This window comes from Triturus cristatus, chromosome 2_2 (assembly GCF_964204655.1).
Source record: "Triturus cristatus chromosome 2_2, aTriCri1.1, whole genome shotgun sequence".
Taxonomy (NCBI): domain Eukaryota; kingdom Metazoa; phylum Chordata; class Amphibia; order Caudata; family Salamandridae; genus Triturus; species Triturus cristatus.
In genome coordinates this window covers 216790605-216807578 of record NC_140582.1, presented here as the reverse complement: position 1 = coordinate 216807578, position 16974 = coordinate 216790605, and the positions used below count along the sequence as shown (strand labels likewise).

General features: G+C 40.4%; 1 protein-coding gene across 2 annotated transcripts in view; it reads right to left on the bottom strand.

Moving 5' to 3' along the window:
* PALM2AKAP2 (PALM2 and AKAP2 fusion) overlaps positions 1-16974 on the bottom strand; it is an 843707-nt gene that overhangs the window by 379124 nt on the left and 447609 nt on the right. Inside the window, exon 7 of one of the 2 annotated variants that reach the window (XM_085641250.1) lies at positions 12867-13574. The exons of the other annotated variant lie outside the window; for it this stretch is intronic. Coding sequence (XP_085497376.1) covers positions 12867-13574 — 708 coding nt within the window. The remainder of the gene's footprint in view (positions 1-12866; positions 13575-16974) is intronic. 2 annotated transcript variants of the gene reach the window in all.

Below are 16974 nucleotides of genomic sequence, written 5' to 3'. Positions count from 1 at the left end.
GAGAGGCGCAGGGGTGAAGCAGAGAGTTATTTTACTCCCCCTGAAGGCTCCCGAGAGGGGTTTATTAATTAAAAACAAAATACTGCCCTCATAAGGAAGAAGCTTCTAATAGCAATATAAGCTGTATAGAGTGCTATCTAAGCCATGAATTGCCTACCCTCCTGTTACTAAAGCAAACTTTTAATGGTTGACATAGAATGCTGTAGAGGGCTCTAAGGCTCTAGTGAAAACAAGCACATGAAGACCAATTCGATAATTCCCATTGTTAGCACCTCACTGCAGTAAACAAAGCAGTCTTTAATAACTCCAAATTAATTATAAAAAATAAATTCCTTGCAGCAAATGGTAAAGCAAAACTCTTCTACGAACTTACTTCAACATTGAATAACTATAATTCCCCATTTTACTACAAACGACCATATAGTATATTTTTTTCCACTTACCACTTCAATAAACACTCTTCCGAAACCAAAGCATATCTTTGACATGTCATAATATAGCCTTAGCCTTAGAGCACGAAGTAGTGGGCTCTACCGGCCATTAAAGGCCCGCTTCCTCGTTAAAGGCACAAGCCTTAGGCAAGGGTTTTTAACAAGGGAGCGGGCCTTTAATGGCCGGTAGAGCCCACTACGTTGCGCTCCAAGGCTATTAGAACATTCGGCCCCTAGAAGGTAGAATGTTCTAATTTGTAAAAACAAAGGCCTCACGGAGCCCGAGGGGGTTTAAATCCCCTCCGGCTCTGTGAGGCCTTTGCTCACAGCAGCAGCTGCGAAATAAAAATGAAATTGGAATGATGCTCTCTGGGCTTCTACCAGCCAGTAGAATCCTGGAGCACTCCATTGTCTACAATGGAGCGCTCAACATTCCAATGTTCTAATAAGGCAAACTACACGGTTTATTTTGAAAGATCACTGTCTGTGTTAGGTCAACTACAGGCTCACAAATCCATCCTAGGGTTCTCGTGACATTATTAACTCACCCAACCCCCAATATTCACAAGACATCACAAGAATACCTCAACAACATTTGAGGATTGCATTTCTCAGCAAACCATTTATCGTCTTGCTGGTTCTCTGTCTTTCATTATTCTCCCTCTCTTTTTCTGTCTGTTTATATTTAGACTGTTAGCCTGTCACCAGTTTCTGACACCCATTTCTGACGCTCTCTAGTGTCTCCCTGAAGCATAAGCTCTAGAGCGTGTAGCCACGTGTGTGTAGTGTCAGTTCTTGGAGTGTGGGTCCGTCGCTCCGTCATGGAGCTGAGACAGATGCTCACCCTCTGGCGAGCCAAGATGACACCTTGAGCTATTGATCCCAAGGCAGAGAGGATACTTATGTTACTTTGCAGGTTCTTGGCAGATGATCAAAACTCGTGAGCCTTCCACAGTGAATAAAATGATGTCAACATTGATGCACTCGGAAAAGATAATCAATTAGAATGAGAAATTGTTTTAGGAGAGCGTCTGCATTGGGTTTCCAATAACAAAAGACTGACTATGATGCAGCCGTAGGATCTGATGACGAGGTCTCGCTCAGTAGAGAGAGACACAAAGGGACCCACACTACCGGATATCAGTCCCAAGATGGGATGATTAGTAGAGACGTTGCCCTTTCCTTCCAGAAGCTTGGCCTAGATCAGACGCAGTGTTATGAGTGGGGGTTCCCCGCAAACTGTGTCTTCTCTGTATTAGTCATATACGGGATTTAAGTACATGTGTATCAAAATGTCAGTAACTCAAGAGATGACATGGGTCACATTGACTGTGTATAATTATGTAATAACAAATCCTCTTAATGGCCAATCATCACCATGGGTATTGCATATCTCACTGCGCTAGCAACGCAAGCAGCGGAAAACACTCCCTTCAATTCAGAATAAAAAGTCAGTAAAGAGGAGGTTTCCTTTGAAAGTAAGCTTTCAACACAAAGCTGTCTAAATCAATACTGGTATCAATTTGTGTGTGTCAAATTACTGACATGTCAATCAACTGCTTCTACAGCTTCCTTGATAAAACGCCCATTGCTGAAGTGGCTAAAACTATTACCATCCCCACAGCATTTTATCAACGCGGATAGAGAGGTGAACAGAAGTGGTTTCTGAATGTAGCGGCTGTTCAAGTACCATACACCATGGATCCCTTCAGCTGTGAAATGCATTGCCACATATTTTACCGATTGCTTCTTGAATTTTCTAATGTCTTTATTTTGTTCCTTTCCCTCTCATAGTGTGTGTCAGCATAAGGCATGAGGAGCTTACAAATGCTTACTCCCTGTTTTTAAGGGTTGCTCTGAGGCAGTGAGTGATCCACCTATGTTTTGCTTTTTTTGTCAGATTTATGATGCGATATCTGCGATTCCTTCCTAAAGTCATGAAAATTCAAGGAAATCCTCTCCTCATTTATTAATTATAATCCATTTGCTGGGGCTTTGTGACACCTTACCTTACGCAACCTCGCCTTGAGCATCATAGGGGGTACGCTGGTAGGTTGCCCTGGGTCTTGTGTGCCACCGTTTTTTTGAGTAGGAAAAATGCACATGCCAGTTCAACTATCTGAAAAATAACTAGGATGTCTATGGTAATGTTTTGGCCTAAAATGTATTATAGTTTTTGGGAAACTTTGAATTGGTATGTCGATTACTTTCTAGTGAGCTGTAACTGTGATATTTACAGTATTTAAAACCTAACTAGGGTCGTATTACACCAGCGCCCTGGGGGTACAACAGCAGTTTGCACCCTCTTTATGTGCCCCTGACACTTTGGTATTACAGAAGGGGTCAGAGATGCTTGTGCGGCCCCTTTTGTAATACAGATAGCGATGGCGTACACACAGCACCAGCGCTATCATTAGAGGGCGTTCCCTTATTTGCATGAGAGCGAGGCCCCATGCAAATGAGGGAATCCCTTTGCTTCAGCGCCCGCACTGTATTACCAACGAGGGCACAGAGGCAACTTTCAGTCTGCCTTCTAATTGCAGCCCTCTAAAGGAATGGGGCGGGGTCCAATGGAGACTCACTCACTGCACCCGCCTGCAAGGAGATCTCTAATCCCTTTTAAAAGGGCAGGCAGGTTACCGCCTGCACAGAGAAACAAGAAGCAGCTTTTAAACAGCTGCTCCATATTTCTCTCGAGATCACGGCTGCCGCGAGTGAAGCGCATTCTTCCTGATAGGGTGCACTTTCCACGTTTGCACCTGGCGGATCTGCTTTAAGATGCGCCATGGCAAAAACATGAAAAGTGCGCCCTATCTGTAATACACGCCCTGGTCTGTTCTGAAATGGAATATTGGAAACCCCGTGAGGTGAGCTGTATTCTTCGGTCGGTGCAATGGTCAGCTTCATTCTATGTTTAGACTCCTTAATCTCTAATTTCAAATTGTTAGTAGATGGGAGGCAATTCTACTTTTATGGAAAGGGGTGTTACTATAGTGAACATGGGGTTGCCAAAATGAAACCATTCTATACGAGCTAAGCTGCATTCACTTTACCATTCAGCAATTCTGCATTACCTGTGGAAACACATAATACAGCGCTTTTGGTAAATTATAGATTAGTTATGTATATTATCGATATACTGCTGAAACAGTTGTTTTATTGTAACTCAAAATATAACGAATGTGGGATATTCCTGAAGATAATGTTTGCCAAATATGTTTTGTGAATTATTTATGGCAAACAGTTGAAAATTAGTTCTGAAGAGGAAACTCAATAAAACTGATTATTCCGGAAGATTCAGATTGCAAGCATTAATTTCTTTGCATACACATCTTGTATACCTTACAATAATTTACTCTAACCAGTAAGAGAGCTTTAGAATTGTGAGGGCTCCACTGAAGACTGGTGTATAAGGGAGAAATTGTGGCACAGACCAGTCCCCACCGAAAAGTACAATTATGATGGGTTTTCAGAATTATCAACATGTAAACTAATAATCTTCACTAAAATGCACTGAAAGCACATGGTTCTCATACATCAGCTTCAGGCATACTCTAAAATCCTGACCTGGGATTTTGCAATTCAGCAGGTTGATACATTCCAACATAGTATTGACTTTATTAGGTCTTGTACTCTGATTTTTCTGTGTTACTCTTTCTGTTCTCACCTATGTACTTTAGAACATTCTGCCCTTAATGTCCTCAATGCCGAGGGCTGTATGAGTTGTTAAATGACCCACTTCTTGTCACGGGGTATCTAATAACTGGTAGGGTCCTTAGCAGTGGGCAATAATGCTATATTATATTTTTCACCTATTTATTATTTATACATTTTTATTATAATATCCTTACAGTTCTTTATCCGTTTAAAGTTTTTGAGGGCTAGAAGAAGGACTAACGATGTAGGCGTGCAGCTCCATTTACAAACAAAATCAGATATAAAGTTTCAGATCTAAGAGAGTTTGCAAATGCTGTGTAAAGTTTCTGTATTAAAGAGCTGGTGTGGAGTTCTGTGTGTAAACAAGCAGGCACACATGTACTTGGGAAAGACCTGCTCTTAAGTTTTTATTGATAAAAGAGTAATTATGATATTTAATAAGGGGGTGTAAACATACAAATTCATAAATGAAACAAGAAAATACCTCAGTAAAATGGTTTTGCAGTAATCAAATTTTGTGCAAGACCAGTTCTTACTTCATGGGCATGTGTAAAGTATGCTTCATGAAACAGTAGGTACAAAGTTGATTGTGTAAAGGAACATATGTGTAGTAAACAACTTTCATGGACAGTGCTTGGAGATGGCACAAGTTGTGTTGTTAAGCACTATAAAAATGCAAAGTATTATAATTCTACTTGGTGCGGTTATTTTTATCAATATCATTAATATTATTGGTGTATATGAGCTGGTTAAAGGCTCTTGAGCAAGTAACAAATTACAGAACAAGTACCAAAGGTCTATTTGGGAAAGAGCTAACTTAGAGTTATTACTGCAAAGGAACAGGTGTTATGTTTGGTGTACGACTGAACATGTGTAAATGTATAAACAAAAGCAAATGCAATGTTACCAAATGACCAAAGCAATAGGTGTATATTTGGCATGCATAAACCAGCATATGTAAATGATTTACTATAGGAGCTCGGGTACAAGGATTGGTATAAAGTAGCAAATACAGAGTGCACTGTGTAAAACAACACATAGACAGCTTTATTTCAAAGATGGTGGATTAAGATTCTTGGAAAAAAAGAGCAAGCTATAAAATCAAACTAATTAAAGAAGTATCAGTGTAACATAAGGCCTCTCTAAAGTAGCAGGTGAAAAGTATATTTTGTAAAGGAGTAATAGTAAAAGTGGAGGTGTTACACTGTGTAACAGAGCAGTGAAATGGTATCAACATAACTACAGGCGTCTCCAAAGTAGCAGGTGTAATGCTTATTATTTTAAAGAGAGGCTATAAAAGTGGAAATATTAGGTTATCTGTAGAAAAGAACAGTGAAAATGTATCAATTTAACATCATGTCTCTCTAAAGTTTCTGATGTAAAGTTTTTTTGTAAAAGCGTAAAAGAGCAAGTGAAAATGCATCAAGGTAAAAGCAGGTGAAAAGTCAAGTGAGATGCTACTAGGGTTAAAATGTCATGTGTAAGGGAGAGGTTGCAACGTTCTGTGTGTAAAAGCCCATGTGAAAAATTATGAGTGTAAAAGTAGGACTACATTAATTGTTTATAAAGTAGTGGATGTAGAGTTTTCTGTACGAAAGAGTTGTACATTTCTCTGTGTAACCAAGCATGTTAAATCGTATCAATGTAAGAACTTGTGTAATCTGAATGGGGAAGCTGGTGCAAAGTTGTCTTTTGAGGAGTGTCTGTAATGTTCTCTGTGTAAAAGAACATGTGTAAAAGTATTTTTTGGGGACAGAGGTAGGATTATCTCCAAAAGGTAGCTGGTAAACATTCTTTTTAAAAAAAGCAGCAAACGAAATCTGTATAAATAGTGTCCTTAAACACATTTGTCAAAATGCATGTGTAATGTTATCTGTGTAAAGAAGCAGTAATAACGTCCCCGGGGTAAAAGAGTAAATGTAATATTCTGCATAGAAGAGAGCCGATGGAATGTCATTTCTGCAAAGTAGCAGGTGTCCAAAGTCTTCTGTCTAATGGAGTAGTTATACAGTTACTATGTAAAAGGGAAGGTATAAATGCATAATTGTATGTAAAATGTAAAATTATCTGTATTAGGTAGCTTATTTAAAGTTCTCCATGTAAAAAAGCAGCTAAGTGTTCTCTTAAAAAAAGAGTTTCTTTGAACGTCTGCCTCAGAGCAGATGGATTATTATCTGCATAAGCAGCAAGCATAACCTTCCTTATGTACAAAGGAACGTTGTAACTTTCTTGTATTAAGGATTATGCGTAGTTTTCCCTGTGAAAAAAGCTACGCGTAATATTTGTCTTAAAGAAACAGCAGTTTTAAAGGTGTCTGAGTAACATGCAAGTCATGAAATAAAATTGTATGACAAACAGCTAGGCAGGACATTTCACATAAAGAGCAGGAGTGATTTTATATGTGTAAAAAACGAGGTGCAAAGATCTGTAATGAAAACGAACAGGCAGTGAATATTTATATATAAAACCACACAAAGGAAACAGGTCCCTCTTTTAAACAACAGGTGCAAAGCTTACTGTGCAAAATGGAACTTCTATGTTTTAGTGCTTATGTACATTTCTCAGCATATGAGAGGGTACTTGCACTTCACACTTTTATAGGGCTACATTTTGTAGATGGGGAAAAATATCAGTTCAAAAAAATTTGGTCTGAGGTTTTTTAGTTTTGACTTTGACTCTCATGTCTACACAGTCTTGCAGTGGAGGCGACTCTTGAAGTCGTTTTTTTTCTATTGTGTAAGTGTTCTTGCTTTTGGTTGTTTATTATTTTACTTTACTCTTAACAAAGGAGTTTATTTACCCTGTTTCCAAGCATTCTTAATATGTTCTATATAAGGGAAGAAAGGTACTAAGTGATAAAATGACTTGATCAGGATCATATTTTTTTCTCAATGATCAAAACTCAAAACATTTGCAGGTCCTTAGCTACTAGGACACATCTCTTGCTCAAGGGCCTGAGTCACAAAGCTATTTGTGCGCCTGCATCTGTCTTAGATACACAAATTAAATCATTTAAGGTTTTGATTCACAAAACATTAATTTACTCTAGTAAAATACATTTAGTCACACTTGAAATTACATCAGCGTGGTGTTATTTTACACGCAAGTAAATCTTATCACGGGGTTGGAGTGGGCATTTCATGACATGGGTGCAAGCAAAATTTGGTGAACACACACAAACTCTCAAGTTGTGAGCATTCACACGTCTTTTACGGGCCACTTTCCACATTGAATATAGTTGCAGATTTACTCCGATTAAGGGCAGGAGTAAATCCGTTTTTAGGATGGGAAGAGAAATTGAACACCCTCAGTGAAAGTAAAACTTGCACTGTTGCTATACAATACCTGTTCTTAAAAGACGGAAATTGGCATTGGTGATGCCCCTGTGTTATCCTTTTCTTACAGAAACTTGAGGAAAAGGTGCCACTAACCAAGAGCCAAAGCTATAAACATTGACAATTCTTGTTTAGAGCTTTCTGTGAAGTCTGTGTAAACGTGACTGCAGTTAAGGACTCTTGAATTAACATGAATGTGCCTGCCCATTGATTTTCTACAAAATCACACCAAACCCACACTCGATAATGTCACAAAAATATAATATGCAATTATGTTGCTGTAAGTGGAATGTTTTATCTTTTATGTAATATAGTTCTAGTATGCTAAGTGTTTGCACCTTTTTTTATCCCTCTCCAAAGTCAACAGCTGTCATAATTTGTAACCTCATGCCAACCTACATCTTCCTCAAAGAATGTCTGTTATTGCAGAGTTCTTTCTGCACTGCAGTCCATACTGTGCACTGATGCACCCTAGGAGAAAGCTAGACACGGCCATCCAGGGACATTCATTTCAACATTTACCGTCTAGCTGTTTTTCAAGACTATTCCTATTACTTTTGCATTTCAGTTGGCTATGTGTGCCCTGGTTGGGCCACCGCTCCCCGGCCCCATAAGTGTACAAGACACAACAGATTGCTGCTTTGCCGACTTTTCTTGTGCTTCTATTTGGCATCCCTTAATAGGGAGGTTTTGAGTGAGCTGGAGTCGGAGAAGCATTATTGACTACAAAAAGCGCACAGACAGAGCAGATGTGAAACTACAGGCCAGTCAGTTTTCGTTCACATTAGAGATTTCCCCATGAAGCAGGCCTCTCAGAAGCACGACAGAGAGGGCGGCCCTACTGCTCTCCAGGAGGACGTTGGAAACATGTCCCCTCGGTAATTGTTAAACCTAAAGTTAGATGTGGTCTCTGAACTGCTAACTTCCTTTTCCCAATACTGCCCGGTGAGAAACAGGGGCCCTTGCAACCATTCAAGAGCACGAGTATGCCGTCCAGGTGGCCCCATGTCACCCGGACCTCGTTTCTATTCCTGGACTTGGCTTTGACATGTGATTGTTGTCAGGTGAGTTGATCCAATTGGCTCCATTAAAATGAACCAAGACTACAGCTCCCAGCGTGCACTGTAACTAAGTCAATACCAATATTTGGAAAAGTTGTTTCCCAGTGACGTGGAGTCATCTGGTCACCCTAGGGTGGGGCCAATTTATTAAAATGGAGAAGAGATCCGTGTGCCTGTGAGGTAACCTGACCACGTGCTGAACACTGGTAGGTTGTTTGGTACACAATAGGGATTTTCAAAGACCTCCGGCCAACTTTTAAGCTGTCCCGCATCACTCTTGCATTGCAGCATTGGAACCTATTTTCCTGACAACAGAATGCTGCCGCACTTTGCTCCACTAGCTGTCCCTAATCTTCAAGAGATTTACCCTGAAGTGTCAGGCTGCACCCCTGTAAGGTACGCCAGTGTTGTACCCCTAGACCTATGCCTAACAATAACTTTAAATAAACGAACACAGACTCATAAGCCATAACACCCGGGGAAATTTTCAAGAAACTTCCCGTTGTTCCCACGTGAATCCGTGTTCGAATTGTATAGTACAGTAATTGCATTTATATAGTGCGTTGAGGAGGCTTTGAAGCACTATATGGCAAGTAGCATCTTACTCCGAAAGCCAAGTATGGATTTCGAGATGCAGCTTCACCCAAATAATTAATAAATTATATTAAAATTAAAACACACCAGTTCCTCGTCGCACTGTGGTTTTCCTTTTAGCTAAGCTGCGTCAACACGGCTTCCATTACATTCGAACTGCTAATGAGCAGTGGCTGCTGTGACTTTCTTCCCACACACTGCTCATGTAAATAGGTGCGCGCGCCCCACAGCTGCCCTTCTGAGGCGAGCGAGCGAGCGCGCGGATGAAGCAGCTGCGCGGTAAGCCCTTCGAATGACCTCATGACTGGAGAGGGCGGCAGCTGGGCAGGTGCTCTCCGTGGTTAGTGGCTGTCACACTGACTGACAATTGAGACGTGTCAACAGCTGCCTCACAATGGAACGGTTGCGCTACCAGCTTTGTACTGTGGTATTTGTATAGTGCTTAAAACTCTTATGTGGAGCGCCGAAGCGCTTTCCTATACAGAAAGCAAGCTATACCAACTGAGTCTGTGGCTGGAAGGGTGTAGTTTTGTTTTCAGCCTGTGTGGGAAGTGTATTTTAGTTGGGCGGGATGACTATCGAGGTGAGGTCAGCATCTGAAGGTTTCCTTACTGAGCAGAATAGGCGGTTTATGCTAGGGTTTACAATGCTGCCTGGTTGTAGGCGAGTTCCATTTCCAATGCATATGTACTGGTATGCACAATCACAATCAGACGACTCTACATTGCTGTCAAGTGACCTCAGGCCATGATTCATGAAGATGATTTTCAGTAATTCCCGGTTTTCCCTCAACAAACTAAGCATGCTTCGACTTTTAGGCCCATACTTATAAAGTGAATGAGAAACTACATATCCCAGCATGCTTAGGACCTCTAGCTGAAAAAAGATGGCTGGCTGAATGTTTCACTTTCCCCACTTTTTCTTCATTATCACATATATGAGTAGCTCGAAATACATGATGTATGCTGTACAAAACCTTCTCCTGCATTTGATTTAAGAAATTATAAAGTTGTTCATATATAATACCAAGCCCGGCCACCAGAGGGGTTCACATAACAACCGAGTTGTCTCTTTGTTCACTATTGGCATTGTTGTCAGGGTGGGGGATACGCATGAATGTTTCTTAATTCACTGATATCTGCTTTACTAAGGTGAAATGGTTCTGCATGTTAATAAAATACATTTTTTGAAGACACGTTATCATATTTTTATATGTTTGCTGCAAGATGTCTTTAACAACGAAGGTGTTCCTAAAGTTAAGCAACGCAGGACACCACCGTTACTTCATTTCTTTAACTGCAATTATCCTTTAAAGAAATGCTTGCTTGTTTATTTAACATTTTTTAATGCTGGTGCTGAATGGAGTAACCAGCAACCCAGTACTGCAGCTGACCAGAGGGACTGCATCTAATGGTCAGGAGGGCCGCATGCATCAACCAGGCCATACTTTGAGTATTACTGCACTAAGGGTTAAGATAGGTCTCTTAGTAATATTAAATAAAAAAAGACCTGCCTGTCTTTTCATTACTTTCTAAGAGTAATGAAATGGGGTATAGTCAATCAAATACATTCTCTTAGATTTGTTGCTAAGTATTTTGATAAAAATGGGCATTATGCTAATAAGAATCACCCTTACTGATGCAATAGATTAAAAAAACTCTGGCCCAGTTGAACTTTGACATACTCGTTAGAGTCTCACTGTAGGCCAGAGGTTCTTAACCTGTCCACGAGGCCTACTCAGGGGGCCCGTGACTGCTTAGAAAATAAGTAATATTAACCAATAAATAAAGTGGATATAAATAAGGCAGCAGAATGTAAAACTGAACATTTTAGAACGTTCTGTAAATGTGAAGGAATTTGAAATTAGAGGCAAAAAATTAGGATGGTATCGTCAAGCTGATTTGCGGGAGCAGTGCAAGTGCATCAAACAGAATACAGTATGTTCCACGGATGGCCTAAATTGAATTTAGAAAAGCTCCAACCTTCCCATTAAAATTAAAAATGTGATTTTTTTAATGTTTGATCATTAAATATAATATTTAGTCTTTTGTGTATTTGTTTGAGGACTGCTTGGCTCTAAATTTGTGTGTATTTAGTAGTCATCCAAAGTGTTTAGGACAGGTCAGCGGAGTCCAATAATGACTCAGTCGGGGTCCCTGGATACCAATAATGATTTAGTGGGAGTCCCCGGATTCCAGGAATGATTAGGTGGAGGTCCACAGAAGTCAAAAGGTTACGAACCACTGCTCTCGGCTATATAAGGATCTGAGTTGGCTACCTTAACACATCACCTCTTACCAACACCTAAATGCTCTTTCTTCTATTTATGTGACAATAAATATTGATCCCGTTTGTTTCTTTAAGGGTGGCAAAAACTAAACTGAAACTAACTTATGGCAATGTGACAATAACATTATATCCATTGATTTCCGGTTGTATATTCGATACCTGATTTGTATAATCACAATTATTCTTTGAGAGGGATTTTGTAGCCTATCATATCTTTATTCCTTTCCATTTTATTTTGCTCTGTTGTATGATTCCAGCCATGCAATGGGGGAAGGGAACTGTGCCCATTACTAGCACAAAAAGAGAAACACACAGAGCAAGGATATGTAAAAGTATCTCCGAGTAGTCAGGATGTAACATTTGCCATCCAGGCAGTAGAGCACCATCCACAAGAGTGCAAACATGTTTTAAAAAAAAACCCACCACAGGCTAAAAAGAAGAATTACAAAAATGTACAAAACAACAAATCTCACCACTTCAAATTCACTTTTGCAAAGAATGTGTATGTAAAAAAATGCATTCACATCAGAAAAATATAGGCTTCTGGCAGTCTCAAAAAGTATGTTCCCTTGCACACCTCAGCACCCTCCCTCTAGCTTATTTTAGAAATCTTAGTACATTTGTGTTCAGTGAGAGTAAAGAACAATGTGAAAGTATGCTTGTTTGTGCCTAGTACTACATTACAAGGATCAGGTTGCCCATGAAATGTAGACTGAAATAGTCTACCCATGGGCATAAAAATTGGCACGGCTACTGACTCCACGCTACAAAACCAGCAGTTACATTTCCTTCAATGCCAGTATTTCAGCACAGCTCATTCCCTCCTTGAGGAACAGACAGAATAGAACAATACTGTGAACTGGAAGTTCGTACAGCAAAAAAGCAGAGGTTTTTGTCAATTATACAAAAATCTTAAATATTAAACCATAAGTAAATTATAAGACCCCTTCCACAGAGTGATCTTCGAAGCAAAATATTGTATGCATTTCTTTTGTGAAGGACACTTATGAAATGGTTCTTGTGATGAAGGAGTGTATTAGTTGCTATCATAGGTAAGTAATCTGAAATGCAACCGAAATCACTAAGTGATTCACCCTTTAGTGCCGTGTGGAAGGCTTATTAATTAATCTAGATATTTAAGAGTAAATATAAAATTTACAAAAAGGTGAAAATAATTATATTAATTCATACATATTCTATGTTTCTCTTTGTATATTTATGTACATCTACACAGTATGTATATGTCTTTGTGTATACATATGTACACTCAATATATAAATAATAGATTGTGCGTAGATTCTGGGGAAAGTGTTGCAAAACAATTCAAAGTGTACCCAACCCAACTGCAAGACCGCAGAGACATTCCCTTCCAGGTCACAGTATTGCAATTAGTGATTTAAAATAGTTGGTTGTAGCCCATGCTACTTCGCCTTAAGGATAGAAAGGAAGGAGTGATTACATTACTACACAGCAATGGCAGCGTTTTTTCTTTTGAGTACCTGGGACAGGTTCCATAACCAGGCTTTCTTCTTTTGCTTCCGGGGACGAGGGTTCTGTTGTGTCTGTCAAAAGCTTCCCAGATACTAACTCAGCAGCATTTCCATCAATGATGGAGATATCAGTCACAGTTTTCTCTCGCAAGGACTTCTCATCATCCTCATCGATGAGGACTAGTTCAGCCTTGATAGCGTCATCGTAGCCCAACACTTTTTTCGTCTCTTCTTCATCATCAATGTTTTGGTAACCCATGAAAATCATAGTCACTGGCTGCTCTGTGCCTCCGTCACGAATTTCCTCTTTCTTAGCTCTGTCCCTTTGATAATCCAGAGTCCCAGGACACTCTCTGCCTGACTTCTTCACCATTTCTAGCTTTGCCTCCTTACAGAGTATTTGTTCTTTTGTGTTTCTAAGATTTCCATCAATGATTACTGTTCTCTCTGCCACAGATGTCGTTTCAAGCCCTCCTCGCATGTTTGATTGCTCGGCTTTGTGTAAAAGTTCATCTACATCCTGGGAACTCAGCTTGTGGACTCCATTTTCTACCACTACACCTCTACTACGGACTTCGTAGACTACCTTGTTACCATCATCATAGACCTTGATCCCTCTTTGATGGACTGCCTCTGGGCCAATGGCTGATGTTGAGAGAATCTTAGTTTCTCCAGTCTGTTTGTCTTTCTCCACATTAATTTCCATTGCATACAAAGCTTGAATGAAAACAAGAGAGGAGGTGCATGTTACAACAAAACAAGCCAGTGATTGGTTAATTGCACAGACACATGAGCAAATTAGCACCCGGCCTACACCATGGCCCATAAGAAATCAGCATTCATGCTAGGGTGCGTTAACAATATCAATCATGTGTGGTTACATAATAAAGTAATCTTTAGGTTCATGCCAAAAGTTTTTGAAAAACTTTAAAATATCATTCTCTTGTTATGAGTGCAGAGTGCCTGGCAATGCTATAAGTGAAAATAGATTCTATTGATTAAATAGTGGCACACTTGAAAATAGTAACTTTAAGTGCAGAGCATGCAATCCCATCAAGCACTGCTAATCAAAAACAGCATCCCTTGCCCATCCTTATGCTCTTGTTATATGCAACTACTTGTTCAGTTTGTGGAAGGTGTACATTGGGGAAGTGACCAGAGTTATTGGAATAAGTTGACATAGATTTTGTCAGAACCCTTGCACAGAAGTCTCGATGGAGGCAAGCCCAAGAACTCCTAAAATTTCACCCTTTAGAAATGTGGGCATGCAGAAGACCTACTCCGGGTATGGTGCAAGGATCAATACTCAAGAGATACATATAAAGTAAAAAAAGAATTACTTATATAGAACAGTCCATTTGAGAAAAATTGAATAAAGAAAAGATAACAATAACAGGAGGAGTACTCACTAGGACAATAGCTAAATCAGGAAGATGGCATTTGAAGGTCTGTTAAGCAAGATAAGTCTATTAAGGTCTCTGGGGGACCTTACAACAGCTCTCCTGCTTATTTTCCAAGAAGATTCACATTTTATCTTGAGCTACAACTTGCGTAAAGTTTGTGCTATAATCACAGTTTTTTATCCATCATGGTAAGCCCTAATCTTATTGGTGCAGTTTTCCCAAGCCTTTAAGACATAATTTCCAGCCTTACCCTAAACTCGTTTTCAGCTTTTCCCTATACTTTCTTATGCACCCCTCTTCACTACTGTGAAGCATGCGAAACAGCCTAAACAACGAAGTCAGAACAACGAGAGGCTGAACAACGCAGGTGTAACCATAGACGTCTAAACCACGCACATGCCTTTACCACACATATGCGTGGTTTAGCCATCTGTGGTAGTTATCGCTCTAGACCGCGGGTGGAGGAGATCCAGGCGGGGGGTCGGAAGTGAGTTTCTGCCGGGACTAGGAACTTGGTGAGTACGTTTTTTAACTTTTTTAACTTTTTTTTCACTGGGAGGCCGTTTTTAGGGCTAAAGGTGGGGGTGCTGGATAGATGGGAACGGGGATAGGGTAGTTTTTCTGGCTTAGGGTCGGGGGTCGCGACTTGGGGGCGGTTTTAGGGCTTAGGCTGGGGCTGGGGTGTTTTTAGTTATAGGGGGAAGGTTTTAGGGCTCAGGGCAGAGAGGGAGGTCAGGCTCGAGTAGTGGGGTAGGGGTAAAAGACTACGGGTCGCAGGTGGGGATGGTTTGAGGGCTTAGGGCAGGGGTGTTTTTTAGTGATAGGGTGAAGATTTTAGGGCTCAGGGCGGGGGGGCAGGGTCGAGTTCTGGGGTTAAGGATTTAGGGCTTAGGGGGAGGGGGTCGGTCCAATTTAAATCTGGGGGCTGAGTTTTAGGGCTCAGGGCATGGAGGTGCTGGGGTGTTTTAAGAGGTGGGGTGGGCTTCATATTTAGGGCTGGGGACTTCTTTTAGGCTTTAGCGCAAGGGGGCTTTGGATTTTTTTAGGGCTAGAGTCATAAGTCAGGACAGGTGGCTAGGTTTTAGCGCATAGATTGGGGTTAGGGCAGAACTTTAACCACCCATATGTCATTACAACCAAATTCGGTGTAAAGGCATGCGTGGTTAATAAGTGGTCGTTGTTAAAACCGTGTTGTTCAGCCACGCGTGGTTTGGGATAGCGTGGTTGGAACATGCAACCGTGAAGCATCCATAACTCAAGGAATTTGACTTGGATGCTCTATGAGTCCTAACTATCATGAATCCAGTCCAAGGTTGTTTGTGTTCCAGTTCAGGGAGGATCTGACTGGGCAGTTAGAGCGGGACTCATTCCATTGGAGCAGGGTCAAGATTGATTTGCACATAGTTGGGCACCTGGGCCCAAACTCAGGTGGCATCGGTGTTCAAAATAACGATAGACTGGGATACGGCCTGAGTAATTACCAATTTATGAGATTAATTCAAGAATTCAATCAATCCCTTTTTTCTATATTTTAGTGGGCAAACATAGCAATTTCACATCTTTATAAAATATAATTTTGAAAACTGATCTCATCAGATTCAGTGGATATATATTAAAATCCATGCCTCTTTTAACAAGCATTGGCATAGCCAATAGGTCTCGCCTTTGGGACCTTATAAGTGTTTAGCCATGCAACAGTTGCATAACTAAATACTTATAAGGTCCCAAAAGCGAGACCTATAGGTTAAGCCAAGCGGCCGTGCGGCCGCGAAAGTGATCGCGATCAAACATCAAAGCGGCAGTGCAGCCGCGAAAGTGAAAGTAATCGCGGTCAAGCGCCGCGCGCGAGCCCGCGCACATGCACTGTAGCTCTAGGCTGGCCTGGTAGCACTTTTTGGAGCCCTCTCAATAAGTCTCGTCAGACCAGCGCATGCGCTGGGTCAGGCGAGACCTAAAAAGGGGCTGGGTCAAGGCTGCCACCAGGGAGATCTAAAACTATATTATTTAAGTTTTAGAGGTTAAAACCCTCACACAACAGCATCTAGCCGTTTTGTGCTAGCAAGCCGAGCTGGAAAGGCAGTTAAGGCATGTAGAAGGAAATGGGAAATGTCTCTCTTGATCTACGCGGCAACACTCATATTATAGGTGAGACTATAATGTAGTGAATGATTTGTTATATGCCAAAATATCACGTGGGAAACATGGAGATGCCAAAATATTGTAGCAAAAAATATTGAAGACTAAAATATGGGTAGGAAAAGTATTACATATACATAAGAATATATTTTCTATTCTTAAATCTACATCTACATACCTTAAAGATACATATATTGTCAAGGTAAATATAAATGGAATTAAGTAAGTATGTCATAATAAACCTATGCCTATCTATAAATATTTACCTTCATGGTGTTTTAAGTCAGAATATTTGAGCAATAATATTTTGGCACATTGATGTTTCTAACGTGATATTCAGATATTACACAGAAAGATGTATCTGCTTTACCTAAACATACAGTGTTTGAAGCAAAAATATAAGTCTCACTTGTAAGTGGAGGCACAAAACAAGGTTACAGACAAGGAAAACATCACAGGCTTCACAATAGGCAGACGGAGACATGCATAATAGGCTCAGTTATGAGGTGCTCAGAGAAAATATATTTCATTTAATGGTGGAGCTATGCTCACAAGCGGAATTATAATCCATGTGCAGA